General features: G+C 40.7%; 1 protein-coding gene across 8 annotated transcripts; it reads left to right on the forward strand.

The window, feature by feature from the left end:
* Window positions 1-96: 96 nt before the first annotated feature.
* On the forward strand, window positions 97-24,994 carry LOC121307727 (myotubularin-related protein 3-like). Of its 8 annotated transcripts, none has more exons than XM_041239979.1 (20): window positions 100-196; window positions 903-992; window positions 1,614-1,730; window positions 2,184-2,216; window positions 3,530-3,612; window positions 4,823-4,989; window positions 5,551-5,647; window positions 6,341-6,454; window positions 6,951-7,153; window positions 8,002-8,133; window positions 8,486-8,597; window positions 8,978-9,173; window positions 9,748-9,933; window positions 10,489-10,659; window positions 11,336-11,481; window positions 15,010-16,474; window positions 17,348-17,458; window positions 19,538-19,626; window positions 22,474-22,500; window positions 24,748-24,994. In XM_041239979.1, exons 1-20 carry the CDS (start codon window positions 194-196, stop codon window positions 24,917-24,919), a joined length of 3,714 nt encoding a protein of 1,237 aa, XP_041095913.1. In that variant the 5' UTR covers window positions 100-193; the 3' UTR covers window positions 24,920-24,994. The 8 variants fall into 8 exon arrangements, with proteins under 8 accessions (XP_041095920.1, XP_041095913.1, XP_041095914.1 ...); XM_041239980.1 differs by having other exon boundaries at window positions 15,013-16,474; XM_041239981.1 differs by lacking the exon at window positions 22,474-22,500.
* Window positions 24,995-25,000: the final 6 nt, after the last annotated feature.

Consider the following 25,000-nt stretch of genomic DNA (forward strand, 5'->3'; position numbering starts at 1 on the left):
TTCATTAAAGTAGGTGATTTTTTTCCTCGGAGCAGGGTTTTGTTTGTGTTGTGAGGTGCCCTCTGGTTCCCTGTCTAGATTCTGTCCTTTATCTTTCACTGACCCTGCTTTCTGTCCTTCCACAGATCAAGAGTGAAATTGAGCTGAGAAGGCAGCTGTTCCCACGAGGAATCCAGACACTGTGGTGTGGGGCATGGTGAGCCACTCTCCATATTAATGCCTTTCCGTAAAGATTGATACTTGTGAAAGAATATGATACTGACTCTAAAAGTATTAGTGTAGCGCTGCCTTGAGGCTGCAGTCTTTTGTAAAAAAAAAAAAAAAGTTACATAAAAAAAGAATCCCATGTGAAAAAGAGCCCTGTGTGCCTAACCTTGAGGCTGTGTGGCAAGAGTGCCGAGCTGGCCAGTAATTTGCTGTACACAGTACACTGACTGCAGCCCTTCTGTGTGGCTGGGACGCAGAGCGTCGCTGACTGTCTCTCAGCACACTGTGCTGTCAGGTATGTTCATCCAAGATGTCAGTCCTGGCCAGACACACTGCGATCACGCTGATTCATCAGGCGGTGCAATTTGCTGTACATTCATTCAGGTTCTCTAGCAGTGGCCTGCACTAATTTTTGTTGTAGTAAATACAGGGGAACTTTTTCATAGCCAGTCTTTCATAACTGGACAACGCAGTTTAAATCTGGCTTGGTTCTGTAATCATTCTTTATCATTGTGTTTAAGCCCTCTTTGGCCCAGTGTTGGTTTCTCACTTGTTTCAGCCCAGCCAACAGTGGCTTGAGCCTCAAGGATAATTGGATCTCCAAAGTTTGAGGTTTTCAGCAGTTGTTTATGCTAGCTCACAATTTTGTTAAGAGTTGAGTTTGACACTTGGTTTGACTCCACTTTCTTTCCCAGGATGACGAGGGACAGCAGAGTTTGGAGTGTATCCAGGCGAACCAGATCTTCCCCCGGAAACACCCAGTGTTAGAGGAGGAGAGTCTGCAAGTAAGCAGGCAGGCTGAGAGAGGGTGCTGTCAAACACATTCATTAGCAAGCCAATAAACGCATTCCATCGCAATGTACTTATTGGTTCTACCATGCCTGGTGAATATTGTCTGCACTGAAGTTCATTGGATTTAAGATAATTGTCAAACTGCAGTGCTAGTCTTAAATCGCTAACAATGGGGTTCCTATTATGGGTTATAATGTTTATAACAGTCTGCATTAGAATGCATTTCCAGGGAATATTTGTATCCTGTAACAGCATTTGTATATAAAAATACACTTCACACATTTGCTGATTATCTCCACTGCGGTCAGTGTTGGAGTAGATAAGTAATGAAACTATTTAAGTGTCTGCATAAATAATCCTGCCATTTTGAGTGGTGTCATTCATTCTAGACTTTACAAGTCTGCAGTTTTGAAAGCGTTTAATATGTTACCATGATTTAATATAGCAACGTTCTAGTTTAAAGAAAGGATCCAGTCTGGTTCTGAGTTCAGGAGAGTCACTTGTTTCTATGGGTGTATGGTTTGCAGTTTCAGTAGTATTACAGGATGTGTTTGGCTGTAACTAATGTTTTATTAAGAGTCTGAGTCCTGTGCTGTGGTTTTTTCTGTTTGCAGGTCCCTTTTCCTGAGCTGCATGGAGAGTTCACAGAGTATGTGGGGAGGGCAGAGGATGCCATCATTGCAATGTCTAACTACAGGCTGCACATCAAGTTCAAGGAGTCTGTGGTCAATGTAAGTGTGTTAACTGTCTTTACATGGTTTCATTCCCTCATCTGCAGCCCAGTACTTTGGATATGAAAGTTTGAATGTGAAAGATGTAGAAGGTTGGGAGTCATAATGGTTAGAACTGAGGACTGGGAGGCTGTTTTTCCTACTGTGAGGAAAGCAGTGGATATTATGGTTGGAGCTGAGGGATGGAAGGCATTGGTGTCAGATGGTTAAAGCTCAGATACTGGGAGGAAGTGTGACCTAGTGGTTAGAGTAGAGGGTGTGGGGAGGGAGGCAGTGTGGCTTAGTGGTTAGAGCCGAGGGACTGGGAGGGAAGCAGTGTGATTGAGTAGTTAGGTGGGAAGTTATAGGTTGGACAATGTCTCTCTTAAGAGAAATTTAATAGCAAAATAACCATAATGAGGTGCATAATATCATCCTACTGTTTTGATACTGTGGTCTTCTTTTTTCCTATAGCATTATTATCAAACTTGCTCTTGTGAAGTGTCAGTAAGTATCATACCAGCAGAGCTGGAAACAGTATCCAGGCTAGTTTTGTGCAAAGGAATGGCGTGCTAAATCTCACAATGTTCTTGAGCTGTTGCATGGAGTTCAATTGTGTGTTACCTGACTAACACTGAGCACTTAAAACAAGTGAATAAGTCATAGTAGCACAAAACTACAGTAGGAAAACAGGCCGTCAAGGTATTGTTTTTTCTTGGCTGGTTTAAAATCGCGTTGAATGAAATCACCACAGTATACTGCACTGTAAAGAGGCTGTCTACAGTAGGTAGGACATGGGGCCTGCTCTGCTCAACATGCTGGGTTTGGGTTAAGGTCTAACTCCAACTAACTGATTGTGGAGAACCACTGCTTGTCATGTTGCCTGTGAAACTAGATCTCATCAGCAGTACAGAGCCAGGTACCTTAAGAACCTACATCATGGGAGCAGAGTCTCATGTGAATTGTGCATGTGTGCTTTAACAGCCCCCTTACCAATTCCTTTAGACAACACAAAGCCTTCAGGTTCAAGCCTGATAATTCAAGGCTTATAAACAGTCTTGGAGGTGGGGGGGGTCAGATCACTTCCAAGGGTTTTATGATCTTATTTGGGCAACGTGAACAATGAGAAAAGAGCACATAACCAAATACAATAAATTGCAGGAACAAAGATTTTAAAGGTCTAGTCAGTCACCTAGGAGACACTATTTCTTCATTAAAAAAACACATATTGGGAACCTACAGATCTGCAGCTAAAATCAAAATAAATTTTTTTATAGATCCTTCTGTGTGATTCACGTGTGCATGATGACTTCTTCTTACATAAGTCTACAACAGGAACTGTATGACTGTGCAAATGATGAGCTGTGAATGTAACTTATAATTTTCAGCTCTTTTACAGAAGATTATACATGCTAAACTGCAATACATTGTGCCATTATTGATGGCTTTGGTTGACGTTCAGTTTTGAAGCTGGATGTTATTTCAATATTCTCTTAAGTACTGTAACCTTGCTCTTCATCCTAATTATCCAACTCAACCCCTGTTTTACTGATCAGTGATTTATTACAACATTGTCACAGATTTTACACTTCAATCTGTGGGTTACAATCATGAGATATTCTGTAAAATTAAACAGACACTTGGTTATAAAATCAGACAAAGTTTTGCCGAGAATCGTCTTTGTCAAACACAGCATTTGTCTCAATTAGTTTGTTTTATTTGTTGATTTTACACTCTCATACAACTTGTGTTGCACTTTCTTACAGTTTCGTGAGAGGTTTGTCAGTGTGATTAACTCTGTGTGTTATCCTCTCCCAAAGGTCCCGTTGCAGCTGATAGAGTGCGTGGAGTGTCGAGATATGTTCCAGCTTCATGTGATCTGCAAAGACTGTAAAGTTATTAGGTATGTAGTCGTAGAGGGTGGATGGCTTATCTCAAAAAGATGCTTACTATATCTATCTACATACAGTCTACCCCACTTGTATATCTCAAAAATCCAAAAGCATTACCATTGCTGCATTATTAAATATACCCCTTTTTAAGTGTAATATTGTAAGCATATATTCCCGTTTTACTGTAGAGCAGTGAAACTTTTTTGATAGCATTTTATACAATTAATGTACATTGTGAACTGAAGTAAACAGGCACAGGCCTGGTCTCAGGAGCGTGAACGCTTTCAATACATTCCTGTACTAAAATGGCTGCAAAAAAGGAAACTTTCCATTAAGAGACTGTAAAGGACTATGATGTGTTGATTTCTGTCTGTTGAATGACTACAGTTTTCAGAATTGTCTGTGACGTACATTCAGCATTTAAGTAACCAATTATTTTCATTTCATTCTTGAAAGTGCAGCACTGTGCATTATTTATCTTTTACTGTATATTAAAGTAAAATGCGTTATAAACTGATGGTGCTATGTATTTTCTTATTTAAGTAAAATAATTAATTATTGTTGACCTGAATTAAGTGAAACCTAAAAGAAATGCTAAATACTTACATAACATGACGCATTTTGTTGCCAGTGCAGTAATATTTTATAATACATATTGGGATTCCAGATCTCCAACCCCCTTTAAGTATATAAAGATTTAAATTGGTTATACACTTATGGGTTAGACTGTATATGTCTATTTCCAAAGGCACACATGTTCTTGTACTGTACAGTGTATTTTACAACACCCAATTGCCATTGATCACATTTACAACAAATAGGCCAGGTTTGTGTTTGACGTTTTTCTTTAAAATGTATTTTGCAGTCTGGAAATAGTGTCTAACTAATGTTGAAACTGGCCAATTATGTCGGTAAGCCATGTTGTCTGTGCACTTGAAAACATGTTTGAATAAGTATTTGGTTCCTGGTTGAACAAAAATCTTATACCAGAGTTGAAAACTACGGCTTTACCTTCAGTCCTTTTGACCTTCTAGTTATAAGAACCAGTAGGCACATGTTCATCCTGATGGCATGTGATTGAACGTGACCACTAGGAGGTTGGATGATCAGTGAACTGTGAGCAGTAGCTGTACTTGTGAGTCAAGTGCTCCGAAATGAATGAATGAATGAATGAATGTCAGATTAATGTATCAGGTGCTTTGATGGTATGTTTGCCTGCAGATGTCAGTTCTCCACCTTCGAGCAGTGCCAGGAGTGGCTGAAGAGGCTGAACGGTGGGATCCGTCCGCCCTCGCACCTGGAGGAGCTGTTCTCCTTCGCATTCCACGCCTGGTGCGTGGAGGTATATGCTGGGGAGAAGGAACAGCATGGGGAGCTCTGCCGGCCAGGTACCAGCTCGACGAAACATAAGGAAATGAATCGCCTTAAAAATTAACTCTCTATTAATTTAGGTGGCTGATCCCTTGTGTTTTCCGTCTTCACCGCTCTTTTGGGATTTCTGTGCTGTGAATATGAAACTATTTAAGTTTGTTTGGGAATCTATCAATACTCGCCCTGTTCCTAATAGCTGATTGATCTTATAGGATCCCAGTGATTCAACATCATTAAACATTCCACAACTTTACCATGCTTTGTTGTGAAGAAGTATCTCTTTACCATGTATACTTAATCATATTAAACACATAATCAGGAGGAAATGCACTCCTGCTATTTCCTTTAGCTATCCAAAGTCAACTTTCACTAAATTCAGACATCATTTTAAACAGATTTATCAGTAAGCAAAGATCATTTATCGATGCGCAACCACAATACAAGAGGGTGATCATTGGATATCTGGCATTCAAACCCAGATTCTGTTGGCTGTAACCACTGGGCTACCCTCCCATTCATTGCCCTTGTTTGCTTAGTTTTGTTGTAATCCTCTCATTAAGTGCATTGTTCTCCCTCAGGAGAGCACGTGTCCTCAAGGTTTAAGAATGAAGTGGAGCGAATGGGTTTTGATTTGCAGAATGCATGGAGGATAACGGAAATAAACAACAAATACAGGTAGTGTTTTCCAGCACTGGAAATCTTACTTTATTTAGTATAGCCTATGATTACCTTTTCCATATTAGAGCTACATCAAAGAAGTCATACCAAGGCTCTACAATTCTTTATTCTTAGTGTGAGCAACCGTATCTCGGGCCCCCTTTTCATTGTCCTGAAAACAGACTTTGGGGTGGGGAGGGGGCGGGTGTTTGATTCACTTGCAATATAACAAACTGTCCTAAAAACACCCCAAAGAAACAATAATATGTAATAGTTGTAAGTAACAGATCTTTAGTTCCTGATAGAAACCTGGACTGTGTGGGTGATCAGTGCTGCACATTACTGTGTATAAAAATGTATGTATATTTAAAAAATAAATACTAATATAAGTATTAAGATTAGTGTTATTTTTATTGAGTAATAGTAGTAGTACTAATTGTATGTTGGCGAGTGTTTTATCTTCAATTATGTCTGGTTTAGTCTATTTGTCTCCTCATAGGCTTGACACAGCAAGTTGACACTACTTGCTTTGATACAGACCATCTACCCTCCTAATCGGAAAACAATACTGCTTTTTGTTTCAGGGTGCTGTGAACAGATCCTTCCTTTCTCTTTAGCAGCCTCTGCCCCCTCTGTGCCATTGCTCTGTGCGCAGTCAGTTATGTAACTGTCTCTTGTTTTTTGTCTTCTGCTTGTCCCTGGCGCTGGCAGGCTGTGTGCCAGCTATCCCCAGCTGCTGCTTGTGCCAGCCTGGATCACAGACAAGGAGCTGGAGAGCGTGGGTGGCTTCAGGTCCTGGAAGAGATTCCCGGCCGTGGTGTACAGGTGCGTTGGGGAGGGAATCTTTTAAGATCCCCAGCTTTTTTTTTAATACACCCTCATCCATGCAACATCCCATCTTGAGTTTGACAAAACACTTTGTGCCAGGACGAACGGATTAGAAAACAAAAATAGAAACGGAAATAAAAATTAAGAATGTTATGCTGTTGAGTGACGGTGTTCCACATAACCTTGAAGGCAATACTTAAGATGTGCTTTGGATTGATTTGAAAATAATGGTCTGGTAAACCACCATAAATTCCACAATGGCAGGAAAAAGAGGGAACTTTATTGGATTTACCAAAAAGATAGCAGCATAGCAAAATTAGAAGTGCATGTGCAAATTAAAGATATTAGAAATGCCTGAAGAGATTTAGATTTCCAAATTGCATCTGATAACAAAACCTGAAAATCCCAATACCACAACACGAAGTGTAAGGGACAGCAGGGGAACAGGAGAAGGGGGTGCTGAGCCCCTTTTTTTTTAATGTGTGTGTTTCAGGCACCAAAGCACGGGGGCAGTAATTGCCCGTTGCGGGCAGCCCGAGGTGAGCTGGTGGGGGTGGCGCAATGCTGACGATGAGCACCTGGTCCAATCCATCGCCAAGGCCTGTGCCATCGACTGCAGCTCCAGCAAGCACCTCTCCAATGGGAACTGTCTCCAGGACTACAGCAATGGCACAGACATCTCAGATGGGGAGTTTGGTGAGTTTGGACTTTTCTCAGGAGAGAAGTTTTGAGATGGTAATGGTTATATGGTTTTTTTTTTTTTTTTTTTTAATTGAGTTTCTGTTTGTGCCATACAGTTGTAAAAAAAAGCAGATAACACAGTGGTCACAGTAATGGACTGGCATCAGATATGCAATTCTAAAATATAATTATCCTTGAGGAACGAACCCAGTGGTATCAGGGATCAGAGACCCACTGCTGTCTGCTGTGTTGAACAGCCAGGCAACTTTTAATGATGCAACTTTATATTAATTCACTTAGTCAGCTACTGGAGAGAGTTCATTGCAAGAGCAGTGCCTAAAAATAACTAGAGAGAGAGAATATATTCTGGTTGTTGCAGAGGCTGTGTAGGTCTATTCCATGTCACCAGGGTAGCCCCTACAAGACTGGAATGTCTCCAGCGGAGTTTGGCCCCAGTCAGTGTGCCTGTATGGCTCGACAGTTCGGTTCAGTGGGCAGCTCCCCCGGATTGTGATTTACTTGGGTCGACTCGATCTGACACCAATGGATTTTTTACCTTATCATTCCACCGTGATGTTACAGTACACTTGGTTGTTTTGGATGCCTGGTTAGCTCACTTGTTAAAAACCACACAGATTGTATCAAACTAGGCTGTATTAGCTGTGGCTTGACCGTTTTATCATGCTACCATATCTAATTTGCTATAGTGCATTAGGTCCCGCATGCTCATACTAAGGTTTGCAGTATACTTACTTTTTCAGCACTAAGTAACTTTACAGATGTAGAATAGGATATATAATATCCGGTCAGCTGGTCTACTGATTTGATTTGCTTGCTGTTAATGAGAGTTGTCTCCCTTTCAGACGCCTCTATGACGCACAGCACCGGAGTGGAGTCACTGGCCATCCAACCACAGAAGCTCCTCATCCTCGATGCCAGGTCGTACGCTGCTGCCGTCGCCAACAGAGCGAAAGGGGGTGGCTGTGAGTGCCCAGGTGAGCCTGCACTAACTGACTCCAGAGTTACTGTGTGCTTTAAAGCTGAGGATTTGAAGTATAATTGTGTTAATATTGCAGCAGATTCCTTTCTTGTGACCAACTGAATATGGCAACACCATATTAATTATTATGGACTGGCTCTCTAGTAAGGCTGTGTAATCGTGTAATATTGGGACACATTTGCCTCCTAAATAGCTGCATTCAGAGAATTACTTTCCTTAGATCTGCTTCACAATGCACTGCGAATTGGACCTCTGACCCAGTACGACTACCATACTTTGGTAGAACGTCACTTTTTGTTTTTGAGTTTTTGTACCTGACTTGGTGTTTCTCTCCTCTTCCATTCCAGAGTACTATCCCAACTGCGAAGTAGTGTTTATGGGGATGGCTAACATCCATTCCATCCGAAAGAGTTTCCAGTCCCTGCGATTGCTCTGTACACAGATGCCAGATCCTGCAAAGTAAGTTCAAATCTGCGTGTGTCACTACAGTCTGTTAATTCTGTCTTAATTGACACAATAACTCAATTCACATTAATAGGCCACTCCATATAACTGCTTGTTACATCAAGGGTGCTTTTTACTTTTGTACCAGTTTTAGGCCTAGACTTTCTAAAAAACAAGTAACTGAAGCACACTGCTGAGTGTTTGTCCTGTTCTTGCAATCGGATTGTCAGATAGGAATACAGATTGCTCCTGGTTCTGTTTTGCAGCGCTGCACGTGAACACAAGTTTATATATCCGGCACATGTAACTTAGAGTTTCTTTATATATTTTATTATCACTGCTGACTGTCCAGCGGAGTGGTCCTGCTGTTGACTCACTCCCTGTGTTTCGCACAGCTGGCTGTCTGCTCTGGAGGGCACCAAGTGGCTGCAGCACCTGTCTGTGCTGCTCAAGGCGTCTCTGCTGGTAGTGAACGCGGTGGACCGGGACCTGCGGCCGGTGCTCGTGCACTGCTCTGATGGCTGGGATCGCACCCCCCAGATTGTGGCCCTGTCTAAACTGCTGCTTGACCCCTTTTACAGAACCATCGAGGTGGGTCTGCGTGCACGCTGAGTAACACATTCATGCTACACTGTTCTTACACAGTGTTTGGTATCATGACATACTAATGTGTTCAGGATTGCTGCTGCATGCCAGAAGCTGCTGAAATCAGATGTGTTGGGGGAGTACGGGTGTAAAGATTCACTAACATCACGATACAATGCATAATACGATTTGCAGGTTTCAATATGATATGTACGATGGTCCTAACTACTTGTATGATGCATAAGCAGATCAAAAGATAATTTTAAAGGTGGGCTTATTTATAGCAGCTTCCCATTTGTAGCTGGTTGTCCATATCAGTTGGGGTGGGATGTAAGCCTGTTTTATGTCCATCTCTATATATATTCACGCTGTGGCCTTTTTGTACACCCTGGCCAATACGGCTAGAGGCACTTGGAACTTTGTGTTCAGACCCACAAGAACAAGGGGGAGTAATGCAAACTACAAAAAACATATGTTCCTCTCTGATTTGTTTAGTAAAGATGAGGTGTGTTAGTGTGGAGCCACTGAACTCCAACCCCGGGTGGTTCAGCAACCCTGAATCTTTCCTCTCTCCCTGCAGGGTTTTCAGGTGCTGGTGGAGACGGAGTGGCTGGATTTCGGGCATAAGTTTGCGGATCGCTGTGGCCACGGGGAGAACTCCGACGACCTGAATGAGCGCTGCCCTGTATTCCTGCAGTGGCTGGACTGTGTGCACCAGCTCCACAGGCAGTTCCCCTGCTCTTTTGAGTTCAACGAGGCATTCCTGGTGAGGCACAGTATTTGTGAAAATTGTACACTTTGATTTCTGTCCCCCACCGGGCATGAATATCCCCAGTGATGGAGTTCTAGTGGGAGAGCCAGAATAAATACTAAGGGCACACATTGTGTCTGACTTGCACATCAGTAGATATTGAAGAGAGTGAATTGGTGTCTGGCAATCAATTTGTAGGTCACACTTACATTTCTGCATATATTGGGATAACTGCTTATCCAATTGTCATGAAACTTGTTAACATTATTTAGCATGAGTTATTTAGAGTATCCGATTCTGGAGATATATGGAGGTGTCTGTCCTGTCATCCAGACGTCGGTAGAACCACATTTTTGCATATATCTCTCAAATCACTTTTCACATTTTTGATTAAACATTTCATTCCTAATTATTCTTCTATACTGTTCTGTACATACTGTTATGTGCCATGATCGTCAACTTTTTCATAATGTAGAAAGCTCTAATTTTGAAATGGCAGGCGTAGCTGGGGTAGATGCAACTGGCACCCATGTCTCAGTTTCCTGTTTGTTTCCTGTGTCCTGTCTGCAGGTAAAGCTGGTGCAGCACACCTACTCCTGTCTGTTTGGGACATTCCTGTGTAACAATGGCAAGGAGCGGGAGGACAAGCATACGCAGGAGAGGAGCTGCTCCGTATGGTCCCTGCTGCGCCCCGCCAACAGGGCCTTCCGAAACATGCTGTACTCCTCCCACTCTGAAATGGTGCGCCTCTCTCAGTCTGCTCCGCGCTGCCACAAAGTGGTGCTTCAACAAGCACTGTATATCCAGAGCTAGAGGACCAAATGACCGTCATTTGTTTTGAATTGTAAATCCCATGTTTTATCATGTTTTTTTTTTCCCCTAAATAAATGACTCATTTAGAGTCATAAAGAATGTTTGTCGCCAGTCGGCTGATGTATAATGAACAGTGTTTGATTGTAAATAATAGAATAGTATAGGCAGTATTTTAAGGTCCCCATGCATATTGTTAGTGATTTATTTAAGCCAGAGTGATGTCTAGCGAATCATGAGTATGCAACACTGATCTGAGGTCACATTGTTGCATACACTACTGGTAAAAGATGTGTAGGATTTGAAGTTTTTAGAGCCTTGCTAGCAGTAGAAATAATTATAAAAATGGACTCCAATCCCAGGGAGACGGTCATAAAAACACTTGCCTGTTCCAACTTATCGGGAAAACCTTGTTTTTCATATGCATTTATATTTGTAGCTGACAGTTGTAATTTGATCAGTTTTTGAGGCTGTGAAAGCATTGGTCACAAACATGCGCCTAAAACAAAATCGATGGTCGCATGTGTTCACTATCCTGTAACTCCCTTTCATTATCCCAGTGTGCATGAAGGTGTCCTAACTGCTTCGCTGACTTTCCTTGTTGCAGGTGCTACACCCGGTGTGCCATGTCCGCAACCTGATGCTGTGGAGTGCGGTCTACCTGCCGAACCCCTCCCCCTCCACCCCCACTGACCAATCGTGCGCACCGTACCCTGTCCCAGGCTCCACCTCTGAGGATCAACCCCTGGGAAGGTGAGCCTCCAGCCGTGACCTCTGTGAAGTAAGACAAACCCAGATTGAGGGCAAGGGGTGGGTGTTTGCTGTGATAGACTTGATGCATGCATTGATATACAGTGTAGCCTTTTAAAATAATTGTAGCTAACAAATTTGTTTCATACATTTTCTCCACCATGCACATCCTTTCACTATATAGATCCCAAATGTGTAGTTTTGAAAGAAACACACGTTTAAGTCGACATGCATTTTCATTTTAAATCTTGATATCTGGTACTGCACTAAGTTAAAGAAATGTTTGTTTGCACTTCCTGGATCATTTTATCTGTAAAGGGAAATTGTCCCCATCCATTTTGGGGCCGCCTTTCCTGTCGGTAACCAATCGTTAGCTTCCCCTAGTGACTGACAAGCTTTGTAGCTAGTTAGATGCTTTGACTCCAAAGTCACAGCTGGAGTGAAATTGCAAAGAAAGTAAAGCAGTAATAGACTTCCTGGGAGGCAAAGCAAGCAAATGAAAACTTTATTTAACCTGCTATAGTACCAGTTGTCATGTGTTAAATTGAAAGCAACTGTATAACCTGCGTTCTTTCAAAACACCTCATTTGAGACTTGTAAAGTGAGTGGAAGTGCCCGACTGGTAAGATTTGTATAATTCTGTTGTTAGCTACAATTACTTTAGACCACAGTTTATCACTAATCTACCTTATTTGATGTAGTCTCAAGTTAATCAGGTTTAGTGAAACCAGCTGTTGATTTTAGGACAAAACCACTCACTTTCACAGATTAAATCAGCATAATCTAGCAGATCATAATCAACAATTCATGAAGACATCCACATTAACCAGCAGATTTATTATTATTGTTACTAGTAGTAGTATTATTATTATCATCAGCATGCCATTTTTTATTTATTTATTTATTTTTAACATCCTACCAAAAACTTTCCTATTGACTTCAGCAGGTTTATTTTAATACAGATCCTTCTGGAGTGCTCGGAGTTACACCACTACAGTTGGAAGATTTTTTGAACCAGAATGTTTTCTGCGTTTTTAAGTGTTTAATTTAATTCAGCTGTATTCCACTTTGTCTTTTGAAGCAGAAATGGAAACCACTCCTACAAAAGCTGTGGTAAAACTATGAACAGAGATATATCTCATAACAGTGGTATTCAGCCAAAAACTACACAGAGCTAACAAAATAACCCCAGTAAATTTAACCTAATATGCATTAACATCACTTCATAATGTCACGTTTTCCTATATAAAGCACACATTCTGCTAAACCTGTATTTAATGTAATGTTTTTTTCAACCCTGTTAGTGAACGTCTTTTCCACTCTTTCATGCTGCCCCTCCACCATCATGAAGGAACTCCCTGGAAACACGTAGGCTGTACTGTGACTTTTCCTGAGCGTATTAAAAAAAATAAATAATAATAATTATGTAAAGTATATTTCTCAAGAATAATTGGAAAAACTTGAAAAACATAATAAATGCCTGCCATGTATTTCCTTTGCAAGAAGGAAAGCTTATTTTTACCAGACTTAACTTACATCTTGTATTTTTTTCCCATATTTAACTTGTATTTTTTTCACCTGATTTATAAATGTTGTGAATTTTTTTTTTTTTTTTTTTTAAAAACAAATAAATGTTTGCTAAATATTTAAAATATTTAAAGCTTTATAAATTGTATCTGAATGTACTCATTTAAAAACATATGTATTTATATATTTACATATTTTTAAATCTGGGGAAAAAATACAAGATTTAAGTTAAATCTGGGTAAAAATACAAGATTGAAGTTAAATCTGGGAAAAAAGAAATGTTAAAATATTAATGTGTGTGTTTTATTTTTTTTTATATACACATGGCACCCCACAGGCTTGATCTCCCAGTTACCTATAGCTGCTTTTCCTATGATGGTGTTTTCAAACCCGATTGCGCTCCTTTACAGAAAGTAGAGTACGGGAACCAGGAAATGCAGCATGAAGTATCGGCACAGATCGATCAACCATTTTTCTTCACTGATATCTAAATCACCTTTTCCACAATGTCATCATCTTTCATGTGGGAAAATGATAAAAAAAAAAAAAAAAAAAAAAAAAATGATGGCAATACATTTTAGGTCAGATTTACTGGAACTATTTTGTTGGGTCTGTGTCATTAAATCGTCATTCACCATCCAAGGGGGTGTGCAATCTACAAAGCCTTACTGTCGTTTCCATTGTTAAATACTTCTGTGCAAAACCAAGGTTTACGTTATTTGTGCAAAGATTATTTTAGGATGTTTTTTTGTTTAAAATTCTAAATGACTGTATTGGTGTTGATTTGAGCTGGAGCAGGTCACGTGTATGGTACGCTAGCGTAGCATATATATATATATATATATATATTATATATATATATATATATATATATATAATAAAATAGAAAACATGAATTATTATTACTATCTCTGGTTTTTAAATATGCATAACAACATGCACAGCTTAGTTAAGAGAGTTCTTGCCTAAGTTGTTTTTAGTTCTAGTTCAATCACAGCAATACTAAATAGACCTATAAAAATATTTTGGTCACTTGCATGAGTTACATAACCCAGCAGATACAGTGACATTTACACAGACAGGGTGGCACCCAATATCATACAGATATGTTGACCAAGGATTTGTGAATAAAAGTATAAAAATAATTGTGATTAAGTTGCAAAAGATATTAAAGCGATTTACATAAACAAGCAGACAGCAACAGTAAGTAATGTGCTTTGCTGTAAATGCTGTAGCATGTTCAGGAGCATGTGACGATTTTCTAGTTTAGTGCCATTAACAATGAATGCATTTATCCGTTTTAGATTAGAATTCTTTAAGCTTTGCACTGGTGGGGAATTGGATTTGGATTTCTGTGTGTTGCCTCACCTTACAACAAACGTAGTATTTAAAATATGTATTGTCATTTTGAAAAGAATATTAGGAAGAAATTGCAAATCAAATGCAGCTGTGACATTTAGTCTTTAGTCTATGGATATATGAACTAATAAACATTCAAGGTCACACAAGCCGTGTTCATATATTCCTAATTTATCTTACTTTGTAACATCAGCGTTTTTGTTTTCTCTTTAGGAAAAAGTAGTGTTGACTTAGCATGGTGGTTAACGTTTTGTGAATACGTACTGTAGTTGAATTCTATTTCTAAATCGGCATAAAAAATTCCAACCCAAATACGTTGAAGTCATTCTGAATTAGAACATAAGAAAATTTTCAAACAAGAAAAGGCCATTTGGCCGTCCTGATTGATCTAAAACTTTGTCAAGTTAGAGCATCCTGGTGATTTAGTATCAACAACATGACAAGGTAACTAATTCCATGCCTTTAGCACTCTCTGTGTGAAGAAGTGTCTCCTTTCCCCTTTCCAAGGTATATCTCCACTTCCTTTCCAACTGTGTCCCCAAGTCCAGGTTAATGAAAACTGTTGCACTAATGAAGTGTAATGCAGACTATATACTGCCGTCCTGTTTTAACATTGCCTGTTTATTTTTTTGTTCTGTACCCCAGCAGGCTCCCAAAGACCAGGTCCTTTGACAATCTGCCCAGCGCCTGCGAGGCTGGCGGCTCGATGGCTCCTAACCGGCGCTCCAGTGACCCGAGTCTGAATGAAAAGTGGCAGGACCACTGCCGCTCACTAGAACTCAACATCGCGGTGGGGCCTGAGGGAGGGGGCAGGCAGGATCAGGGGGAGGGGCCTCCCGCAGGGGGTAGGGACAGCAATCCCAGGGAAGTAGGACCCAGGGGAGGAGAGCAAGAAGAAGAGGAAGAGGAAGACGAGGATGGGTCCCTACAGGGAAACACACCGTCTGTGTGGCAGAAAGCTAAATCAGAAGCCAGTGGGCCTGCGACGGACAGCACTCTCGAGGCAGAGTTGTTAGTGGAGGTAGGAGTGGCCGAGGGGCAGATGGAAACCATCCTTCATGAGGCGACAAAAGAGGAGAGTGGAGCAGAGGATCCTAAGAAAGAGATGAAGAGCGACTCTACTGACAAACCACAGCAAGAGGATTTGCCAGCCCTGCCACCTCCCCCACCCTTGCTGCCTGCACTCCCTGCCCTGGAAATCAAGGAGTCCGCTCGTGACCATAACTCCGAATCCCCAAGTTCATATGTTGCTCAAGAGCCGGCAGGACTCTCAAACTCTATCAGCAGGGTTCCAATCCTGCTTGAGTTGAGTGGTCATTTGTTTAGGACTATTGCCAATGGCTACAGCCAGGCAGTATCTCAGGAGTCGAATGAGTCTGAGAGCCACAACCCCACACCCCAACGTAGCCCCCCTCCCTGTCTTGCTCCTGAGAGGCTGGAGGACATAGCCTCACTAATGGAGAGCTCCACAGAGACTCTGACAGAGGAAGGGGGGAGGCAAGAGGGGGTGCCGACAGCCTGCCTTTCCTCCAGGCTGTCTAACAGGGCTGACAGTCCACTGCTCTGCCCTGAAGGGGAAGGGAGCAGGGAGGCCCAGACAGAACCGGACACCCCAGTGACTTTAAATGGTGGCCACAGATTATCCCAAAGTGCCTTGCTCCCCAACCCTGCTGGCGAATTCCAGCAAGAGCCTATCTGCAATGGAGAGGTCTCAGAAGGGGAGCTCTGGGCCCCCCAGCTGCCACAGATCAACGGTCACTACCCTAACGGGGAACGGGTCTCTCTCAGCCGGCAGATGTCAGCCGCCAGCTGTGGCTCCCTGGCCCTTCAAGCTCGTGGCAGCGGCAGCTCCTTCTGTCAACACCAGTGCCCACACAGCTTCATGGGACGACCTTCCCCCAGCCCAGAGCAGCCAGCCCGCAGTCACCTGGACGACGATGGGCTGGCTGTCTACAATGACATCATCCAGCAGCGGCTGCGGCAAATCGAGGCTGGACACCAACTGGAGGTGGAGACTCTGAAGAAGCAGGTGCAGGAGCTCTGGAGCCGGCTGGAGAGCCAGCACTTCAACAACTCCCTGAGGATTAATGGGGACACGGGAGATGAAGTGGTGAGGCACAGGCTGGGAGGGGAATTGAGAGAGTGTAGGCTTGAAGTGATCCATCTCAGCATTATGGAGTGGGATTAAGGGCAGTCCTGGTGTGCTGTGTGAGACTGCATTAAGACACGGTGAAGGGCAGGGGTAGGAAAATGTGGGCCTGGATAGTCTCTCGATTTCATACATAATACATGTAATAAACAATTTGTACTATAAAAAGACTGTTCCCATCAGTCTAATGTGGGTGTAATGTCTAAAGGGAATGCAAAAAATATACTTGTAAGGGAAGCACTTTCACTAAATGCTTTAAATACTGCAGCTAGTTTAAATAAAATAATTAGTATAGTTGATTTATATAAAGATTATGAGGATGCCCCATAGCAATAAATTACAACTGACCCTCCTTTTGTGTGCGCTAGATTTGTAGGTTTCTTCTGCTGGTTTTAACTAGTAAATGTGTGTGCAGAACAATCATATTTCTTGTTTTGGAAAACACTATTGTAAATTCAAAGATTTAGTGGACGAGGATATTGAGAGCGATTTTATAAATATTTGCAGGTTTACAGTCTGTTCTACCTCAGTTTGACACAGAAAGGGACACATACACTTAACCATTTTGCAACAATTGGTAACGCATTTGAGAGGCAGCAGTTGGCTTTGCATTTCGTGTTTAGTGATCCAAAAACAAATTCTTCTGATTCATTTGAAATAAGCCTCTTTCAGTGACCCCAGATCCGAATATTAACTATCTATTTAAAATCCCCTTTCTAAAAGTAAGCTGTGGTTTGGCGGTTGTTCAGATTAGGTGAACGGACTGTACACTGTATCACTCTGCCTCCTGTCTTGTGGCCTCTTTCAAAGCTCTCTCTTTCTCTTTTGTTCCAGACCTCAACACCAGACTCAGAGAGCAACCTTGATCAGAGCTGCTTGTCTCGCTGCAGCACTGAGCTGTTCTCTGAGGCCAGCTGGGAGCAAGTAGATAAACAGGACACTGAGGTGAGAGTGCTATACCAGGGTGTACTGCTGCAGTGGCTCTTCTAGTCCAGAATGTATATACTGTTTCCCATTGGAATTAGCCTAGCCTAATACTTTAACTTGATACCTGGTTGTCATTACTTTAACAAAAAGGTTTCAAAAAGGTTCTCTGTTTCATGGGGTTAAGAAAAACATGGCCTCAGACCTCGGTAATGTTACGCCACGTTTTGTAATTTTTTTTACCATACTTTCATTTTAAGTTTTAAGCATATTTAAGTTGTAGCCTGAAACTGTAGTTGCTTCTGCCTCCTTGCCATTGAATTCTCCTTCCTTTATTCATTCATTTTCATGCTTTATTTACATTGAAATAATTAACAATTTAACAGTAAGGTGTGTAACAGCAATAACAAAGTATTTTCGGCTTTAATCATCTGGGGTCAGTTGCAACAAACTAAAACTTTTTCTTGTAGAGCTCCTAAGTTATGGAATGCCCTGCCTTTGTTTGTCAGAGTAGCTGGGGCTGTTACAGTTTTCAAGTCAAGACAAAAAACGCACTTTTATAAAATGGCTTTCTTATTTTAGTTGGTTTTAATGTAACTTTAAAATTGCTGCTTTTGTATTATTTGTATACTGTTATTTAAATCTGGGCTTCTCAAAAGCAGTCCTGGGGACCCTCTGTGTCTGCTGGTTTTCATTCCAACCGAGCTCTCAGTTACTTAACTAGACCCTTAATAAAACTGTTAATTAGCTTAATTAGACCTTTTTACTTGGTTTCAGCTCTTACAGTTGCAGATTCCAAGCTAGCTATAACATTTTATAAGTAACTTGAACTGCAACTGTTTAAGAGCTGAAACCAAGTAAAAATGTCTAATTAAGCTAATTAACAGTTTTATCAAGGGTCTAGTGTCTACGTCTAGGTTGGAATGAAAACCAGCAGATGGGGGGGGGGAGTCCCCAGGACCGAGTTTGAGAAGCCCTGATTTTAAATGGGCTGACTTGGTAGCTGTATGTGTGACATGCTATACAAATGTATTGTGATTTGTTCTTTTTTTCTGAAATGCACTGTACAGTTTTTGTATAAAGTGCTGTGTGTGTGTGTGTGTGTGTGTGTGTGTGTGTGTGTGTGTGTGTGTGTATGTATTTATTTATTTATTTATTTATTTGTTAAAGTAGCATACTAACTGGAGATGATCCTGTGGTTAGTACAGAGGATGGTAATAAACTAGTATGCAAGTTAATACCAATTGCAGCGAACGAATCGGCTCAAGATAGTCCCAATGCTGTGTATTGCACATTTTCTCAATTGCAACAAACCCAAAGTAACTGCTGTTGCCCTCCAGAGCAGGGGTCTCCAGCCTTTTTACTATGAAGAGCTACTTCTGATTTGCAAAAACATTTGCAAGCCACTCCTCAAAGAAATCCAAGCTAAAAATAAAGAGAAATGTTAATCTTGCCTAGATTTCAACGTGAGACTTGATACTGCGTGCTTTCTACCAGCCAGCAAAAATCTGGCTTGTAATTAGAAAGCGCAACCTTTCTGTGCCCGACTATTCTGAATAAAAAAATAAATAAAAATAAAAATTGTTAAATTAAAAGGGGACATCTGAATATAGAATAAAACTAACCCAACTCTAGGAGTGCCCGTCTATCGTTTTCAGACCTACAGTAATTATAAACAAAATCAATTGTTAATATAAAAAGAAAAGAATGAGACTTTACTAGATAACTGTACAAGTGACGCTCATTACCCAGAGTGGCTACATCAGTTATCAAATCGGTAAGTAAAACAAATACGGTTTTCTGTGAATTGATACACCCCATATTAAAGATGCTGTGAGTAATTTCATTGGCTTCTGTGGGGATTTATCAATAAAGTATAGTTTTCTAAGTTGGGGGCTTTTCATTTTCTGGTCTAGCTTTCCAAACACTGCATAGACGAGCAGCAGAATACATTTCAGAAGTGTTGCAGTTTCTATTTCGTTCAAAAGTGAACAAGTCCAACACTGTAGTGTGTATATATAAATGCAGTTAGCTCAGCATCTGTGCCGTGCTGTCCGCTAGGAGGTACATGCTTGCTTAGTGCCTGCTTTGTGTTTGCAGGTGACTCGGTGGTACCCTGACCACCTGGCTCCACAGTGCTATGGGTGTGAGAGCAGGTTCTGGCTGGCCAGCAGGAAACATCACTGCAGGTATGGCAACCTCCTACTTCCACAACTCCCAGTCTCAAATCTCTATCCCTCTAGTCTTCCAGTCCGCTCAAACTGAATGTACTGGTTTCAAGATCTCTGATCTGGAGGTGGCTGTCAGGTTAGTTATTTGAGCATCCCCATTACCTCTGTGCTGAATGTGCTGGCCCAGTACTCGGCTCTCTCCGTTCTGAATACTGAATCTAAAGGGTTCACAGACTCCTGTCTCTTAACTAAAGATTAGAAAGATATTAAAGTCACACCTTCACAGCCATCCTGTTTATTTCTTATTGTTTTGTTTTGTTTTATTTGTTTTGATTCCTCCAGGTGTACAGTTTTGAATGTTAAACATGACACTTTATCTGTCCCAGTCTCCCTTCTAGTTTAAATCTTCTTTTAAACCATGGGCTGCAAGAGAGTCCCAGTGATTTTCAGTGATTCCTGCCCCCGCTCCTGAATAGAATCATTCCTTGCTGCCCTGGTTCTTGGGCGTCACCAGGTCTAGGCTGGGTAAAACAGGAACTGCCTTTGCACTTGTATAGACCATTGTAAGAGCAATCTGTGTAGGGAGACCGTGGATCAAGGAAGCATTTTAGTTTGAGTAGATGTGTGACTGAAAGAGTTGTGGGCAGAAAAATCATAAATCTGATTTCTGATTGATGTTTAAAGAATGTATGCAGTTATACAGTGTAGGTGCCATAGTAGAAGTTGGCAAGATGCTCTTAATTTGTATCCACCTCTGTTAGTTTGGATGAAGAATAGAAGCAGTTAAAGAAGCACTGAATGTGTGGACATTAATTTTGCACTTGTTTTATAGAGACACAGTTCATTTGGCTAGCTAAGACATCTGTAGTGAAACGACAGTAGTGTTTCATCCTAAAGCATTCATAATGAAAACCAAACTGTGCTAGTGTTTCAATACTGGGCTCTGTTTACAAATGTGCACCTATCAGGAATTAAAGGTGAAGGTAAATTTACACTACATGGAAAATGCGATGATCTGCTCAGTAGTTACCACCTGCCCAAATTGGATTTAGTACAAGCAATTATTCCACAAACAGTGCATTTTTAATGGTAATGACTAGGGTTAGCACTGGATAGCTGACTAGACGATTAGAAAAGTGACCGTCGAGCTCAGAAACGACTAATCACACCTCACAGGATTGTGAAGCAGAAGTGCAGCCCATTACATACAAGTTACAGTTAGAACATTCATACATAGTTTTAAAAAATACATGCCATTTGCAAATATAGTGCACAAACAGCAAAGTGTAATGAACCTGTACATACACCAACAGAGCACCAGACATTATCAGATACATGATTTTAATATGACTCATCAAATTGTTGGTTGTTGTCCCCTAGTAATGACACCTGTGTGCCAAGCTAGCCAAGGCTTTATCTGGACTTTTGCATTTTTTATTCTAAATGTTGTCGTAGATTTAGGTAACGCAGTCTTCTCTTTTCATAGAGCACCTGTAATGCGTTATTCATATCCTTGTTTACTGACTGACAGAGATGTCTTGTTTTGATTAGCAGTTAGATAACTGAAACTCCAGTTTAATTAATGCCTCGTTTTTCACCCGAGAGCATTCTTAATAAGACCACAACTTTTTAAGTATTTATAATACTATTCACAAATCACCAGCTTATGAGTGCCAATATATTTTTTTTTTAAAGTATATTTTAATAGATACAAGCTTCATAGTCATGAAACCCAAATATTTAGTTGATTGCTTTAACAGCAAAATCTATTTAATCCATGAAAGCAGATTTTAAAAGCATTTCAGTAACACTCGAGTTAAAGCATAGGCTGTAGGTGGATGAAGCACAAATGATTGACTTGAGTACTCAAGATGAGCCCTTAATGTTCAGAGGGATGAGTGGAATAAGAGATCATTTAAAAGAGCCTGGAAGAGCGCTTCTAACAGCAGTACTGGTTGAAAAGCATTTTGAACAGACGATGGGGGGGGGGTGCTTTTGAATAGGTTACACACCATTGACTGAAAGATGAGGCCATGGTGAACGGTGCACTTGAGAGGGTAAAGCGTACAGGGAAAAGGAAACTCAGCTAGTGGATGAATAGACAGATGAAAGGATAATGGAATATTTGGATAGTGCTTTGAATGAATAGATCGATTTAACAGATAGATGGTGGGCATTAGGAGAATGAAGTGCTGTAGGCGTCTTTTCATCTTGGTTTCTTAAATGGGAGAAGTGAACATGTGATGGATTTACTCCACCTAAATGGAGGTGTTGTTTTTTGTAATAAAATATATTTTATTATTGCTTTTCCTGGGGGCAGTTTATTATTAATTTCTTTAAATAAAAAAATTAAAAAAATTAAATTAAATTAAAAACCAGCAGAGGTCTATTTATAGGCAGAAGTATAAAGTAAATTAGACTGCAGTTGGAATTAATTTGTATTATGAAGAAAAGGTATAGTTTATAATCTTGTTACCGTTTTGCTTTTATCACTTTTGGTGGATGTGTAACAGATATCTAGCAATAGCCAGGATAGGTGCGCACATGTCAAGTACAGACTTGGATCAGGTAAAAAGCACCTTTTTTTTTATTTGCTTGTAGACTTTAGAAAAGTGATCATGCAGACATTTTAGAGGAAATTACCCCATTACTGTTTTGGGGATAATATTAGAGACCTGTAAACCAAGCAAAAATGATATGGACCTCCATAAGGATGAAACTGTAAGGAACACGCTTATTCTAAAAGCAGGCACTGTCCAGTATCACAGAAGTGATCTGAGCAGGGTTGGGTCCCAGTATTTTGCCCCGCCTTGGCCCTGTCTTCTGACCGATGTTTCTGTCCGCTGTTTCCCCTCTTCCTTACAGGGACAGGGAGCCTATTGAGAAAGCCTGGTGAGAATCTGTTCATCAGTCCTCTCTGTCTCTTCATTCTTGCATTTTTCTTTTTCTACATTGTTTTTGGCATTTATTCTAACACCTATTTTTTGTGTGTGTTTTGTTTTAATGTTCCTTTTCTGCAAATGTGTTTTGATTTAATTTCCATTCCCAGTGATAGCCTTCACTCAAACACTGTAGCTCTGTTTTAATAAGCAGGGTTCACTCATCTTCACTTCAGTTTAAACAGGTTGGTTTCTACCAAAGTGGGTTGCTCTGTATTCTTGAGCTCATTCATGTTGCAGAACATTTATTCTTGCAGTTGCAAATATATATATATATATATATATATATATATATATATATATATATATATATATATATATATATATATAATCTTTTTTATTGTATCGGAAAAATAGCAATAATGTCTTCTGAAGATCATTTGATACAGTGATACACATACATTGTAATAAGATGGATAATGTGGCTCCATTCGATATTTAAGCGATTCCCAGACAATGGTTACAGTCCTGGCAGCTAAAGGGTTGATTACAGGTCAACCCTCAACACATTGCCCCTGTACATTAAATCATCTAGGTATTGAGTCAAAGAGATCCCAAACAGTGTTCATGAAGAGATCCCAAAATGTGTATGAAGAGCAGCCACACAGGCACCTACTGTGGCTTTGATATGGACAATCAGGGGGCGTTAATTGCTCCATTTCTGTATTTGCGCGCTGGCATTAATGAAGGTGATTTAGAGGTGGCATTTCTTAGTCAGTTTGATGTGTTCTTTTAATGTGGGACTTGTGTTCCCCGTTCTCCCCCCCCCCCCCCCCCCCCCCCCATTTACAAACACTTTCAAAACCCAGCGTTTTGACCTTTTTAATAATCTTAAAACAGGCAGCAACAGGAACAGAATTACTACATTTAACCATTGTATCAACATCAAGTATAAAAAGATTATGGCAGTCTGTTGCAAAGTAGCAAGTCGACGCGAGCCCTTGCTTCTGCAGTGTTATTATTCACCAGGCCACCCCTCCGCATGTGTATGACTGCCCATCTTGTGCTGAATGCATTGAACTGAATTGTACAACAGACTCATTTACTGGAAAACCCATAAAGATCTGGCTTGGCTGCTGTGCTGGGCATCCAGAAGGGGCATTTCCATTGCGCATTACAGGGCTGTTGAGTACTGCGACTGGTCATCCGCACCAAATGGATTCAATTCATAGTAACGTGGGCTCGTATTTCAGAAAAGATTGCATCAGTTAATATCACATTTTTTGAAGTTGTAGTTCATATTAAATATGTACAGTCTTTCTTTTTTTTTGTAAATATAACCCAGCCATTTCATCTCCCTCGATTTTATATTTCTATTAAATAGTTTTTTTGTGTGTTTTTTTTAGAAATTTTAAAATGTTCGACTAGAAGTCTTTCTCAGTGTGTTCAGCTGGAGTTCACCATTTAGTGTTTCATAGGTTTGGGGGGGTGGGGAGTCTGTGTGTGTGTGGGAATGTTTATAATTACTAATAAAGTATTTTCTACTAAACCTGCATTTTGAGGTTTTAAAACTACAAATTACAGTTCAGTGCAATTCAATTACGAATACTAGAAACAAATGTCTTTATTTCTGTCACACATTTCCCCATCAGTAAGTATCCCTTTTGGAATAACTGCCATTTAGACAGTATAGTTTGTTAACTATTAACAAAATAGTCCCATACATTTTCTCCACCATGCATATCCAATCATTCTATAGATTATCAGTAGATGTGCAGTTTTGAAAGATACACATGTTGTAGCATGTATTTTCAGTTTAAAAGATGACATGTGGTTCTACACTGTTTGCCAGCCATGCCTTTGCACTTTCTGGCCGATTTCACCTGTCGTATGAAATTGTCCCCACCCCCACTTGTTTCTTTCCCATCAATTATCAGTCCTCTCTTTTCCCCTATTGACTGACATTCTTTCAGCTAGTAACACTCTTTGACCCAGAAGACTGAGGTGAATGTCCAAGGAAGTAAAGCAGCATCGAACTTCCTGGAAGGCAAGGCAAGCAAACTGAGAACTGCTTTAACCCAGTGTAGTACCAGGTGTCTATTTTTAAAATGAAAATACATATTTGCTGTGTTTCTATAAAACTGCTCACTTCATATCTATTTAACAAAATGACATTTTTATTCGACAAATCAGAGCACACACTTACATTTAAAAAATCAATTTCCATATTTGAAACTAAATCATTCCTCTTTTGGAACAGGAATTGTGGAAACGTGTTTTGCTCCACCTGCTGCGACCAGAAGATCCCAGTCCCCAGCCAGCAGTTGTTTGAGCCCAGCCGTGTGTGCATGACTTGTTATGGCAGCCTGCAACCCCACACCACCACCCTGGAGCTGGAACTGGAGAAACCCATCACTGCCAGCTCCAACTAGAGACTGCACCCAGCCTTGGGGACCGGAGGCTGGGGTGAGGAAGGGAGCTTTCCTCCCCGCCCCCCACAAACACGCACATTG

This window comes from Polyodon spathula, chromosome 58, assembly GCF_017654505.1.
Source record: "Polyodon spathula isolate WHYD16114869_AA chromosome 58, ASM1765450v1, whole genome shotgun sequence".
NCBI lineage: Eukaryota > Metazoa > Chordata > Actinopteri > Acipenseriformes > Polyodontidae > Polyodon > Polyodon spathula.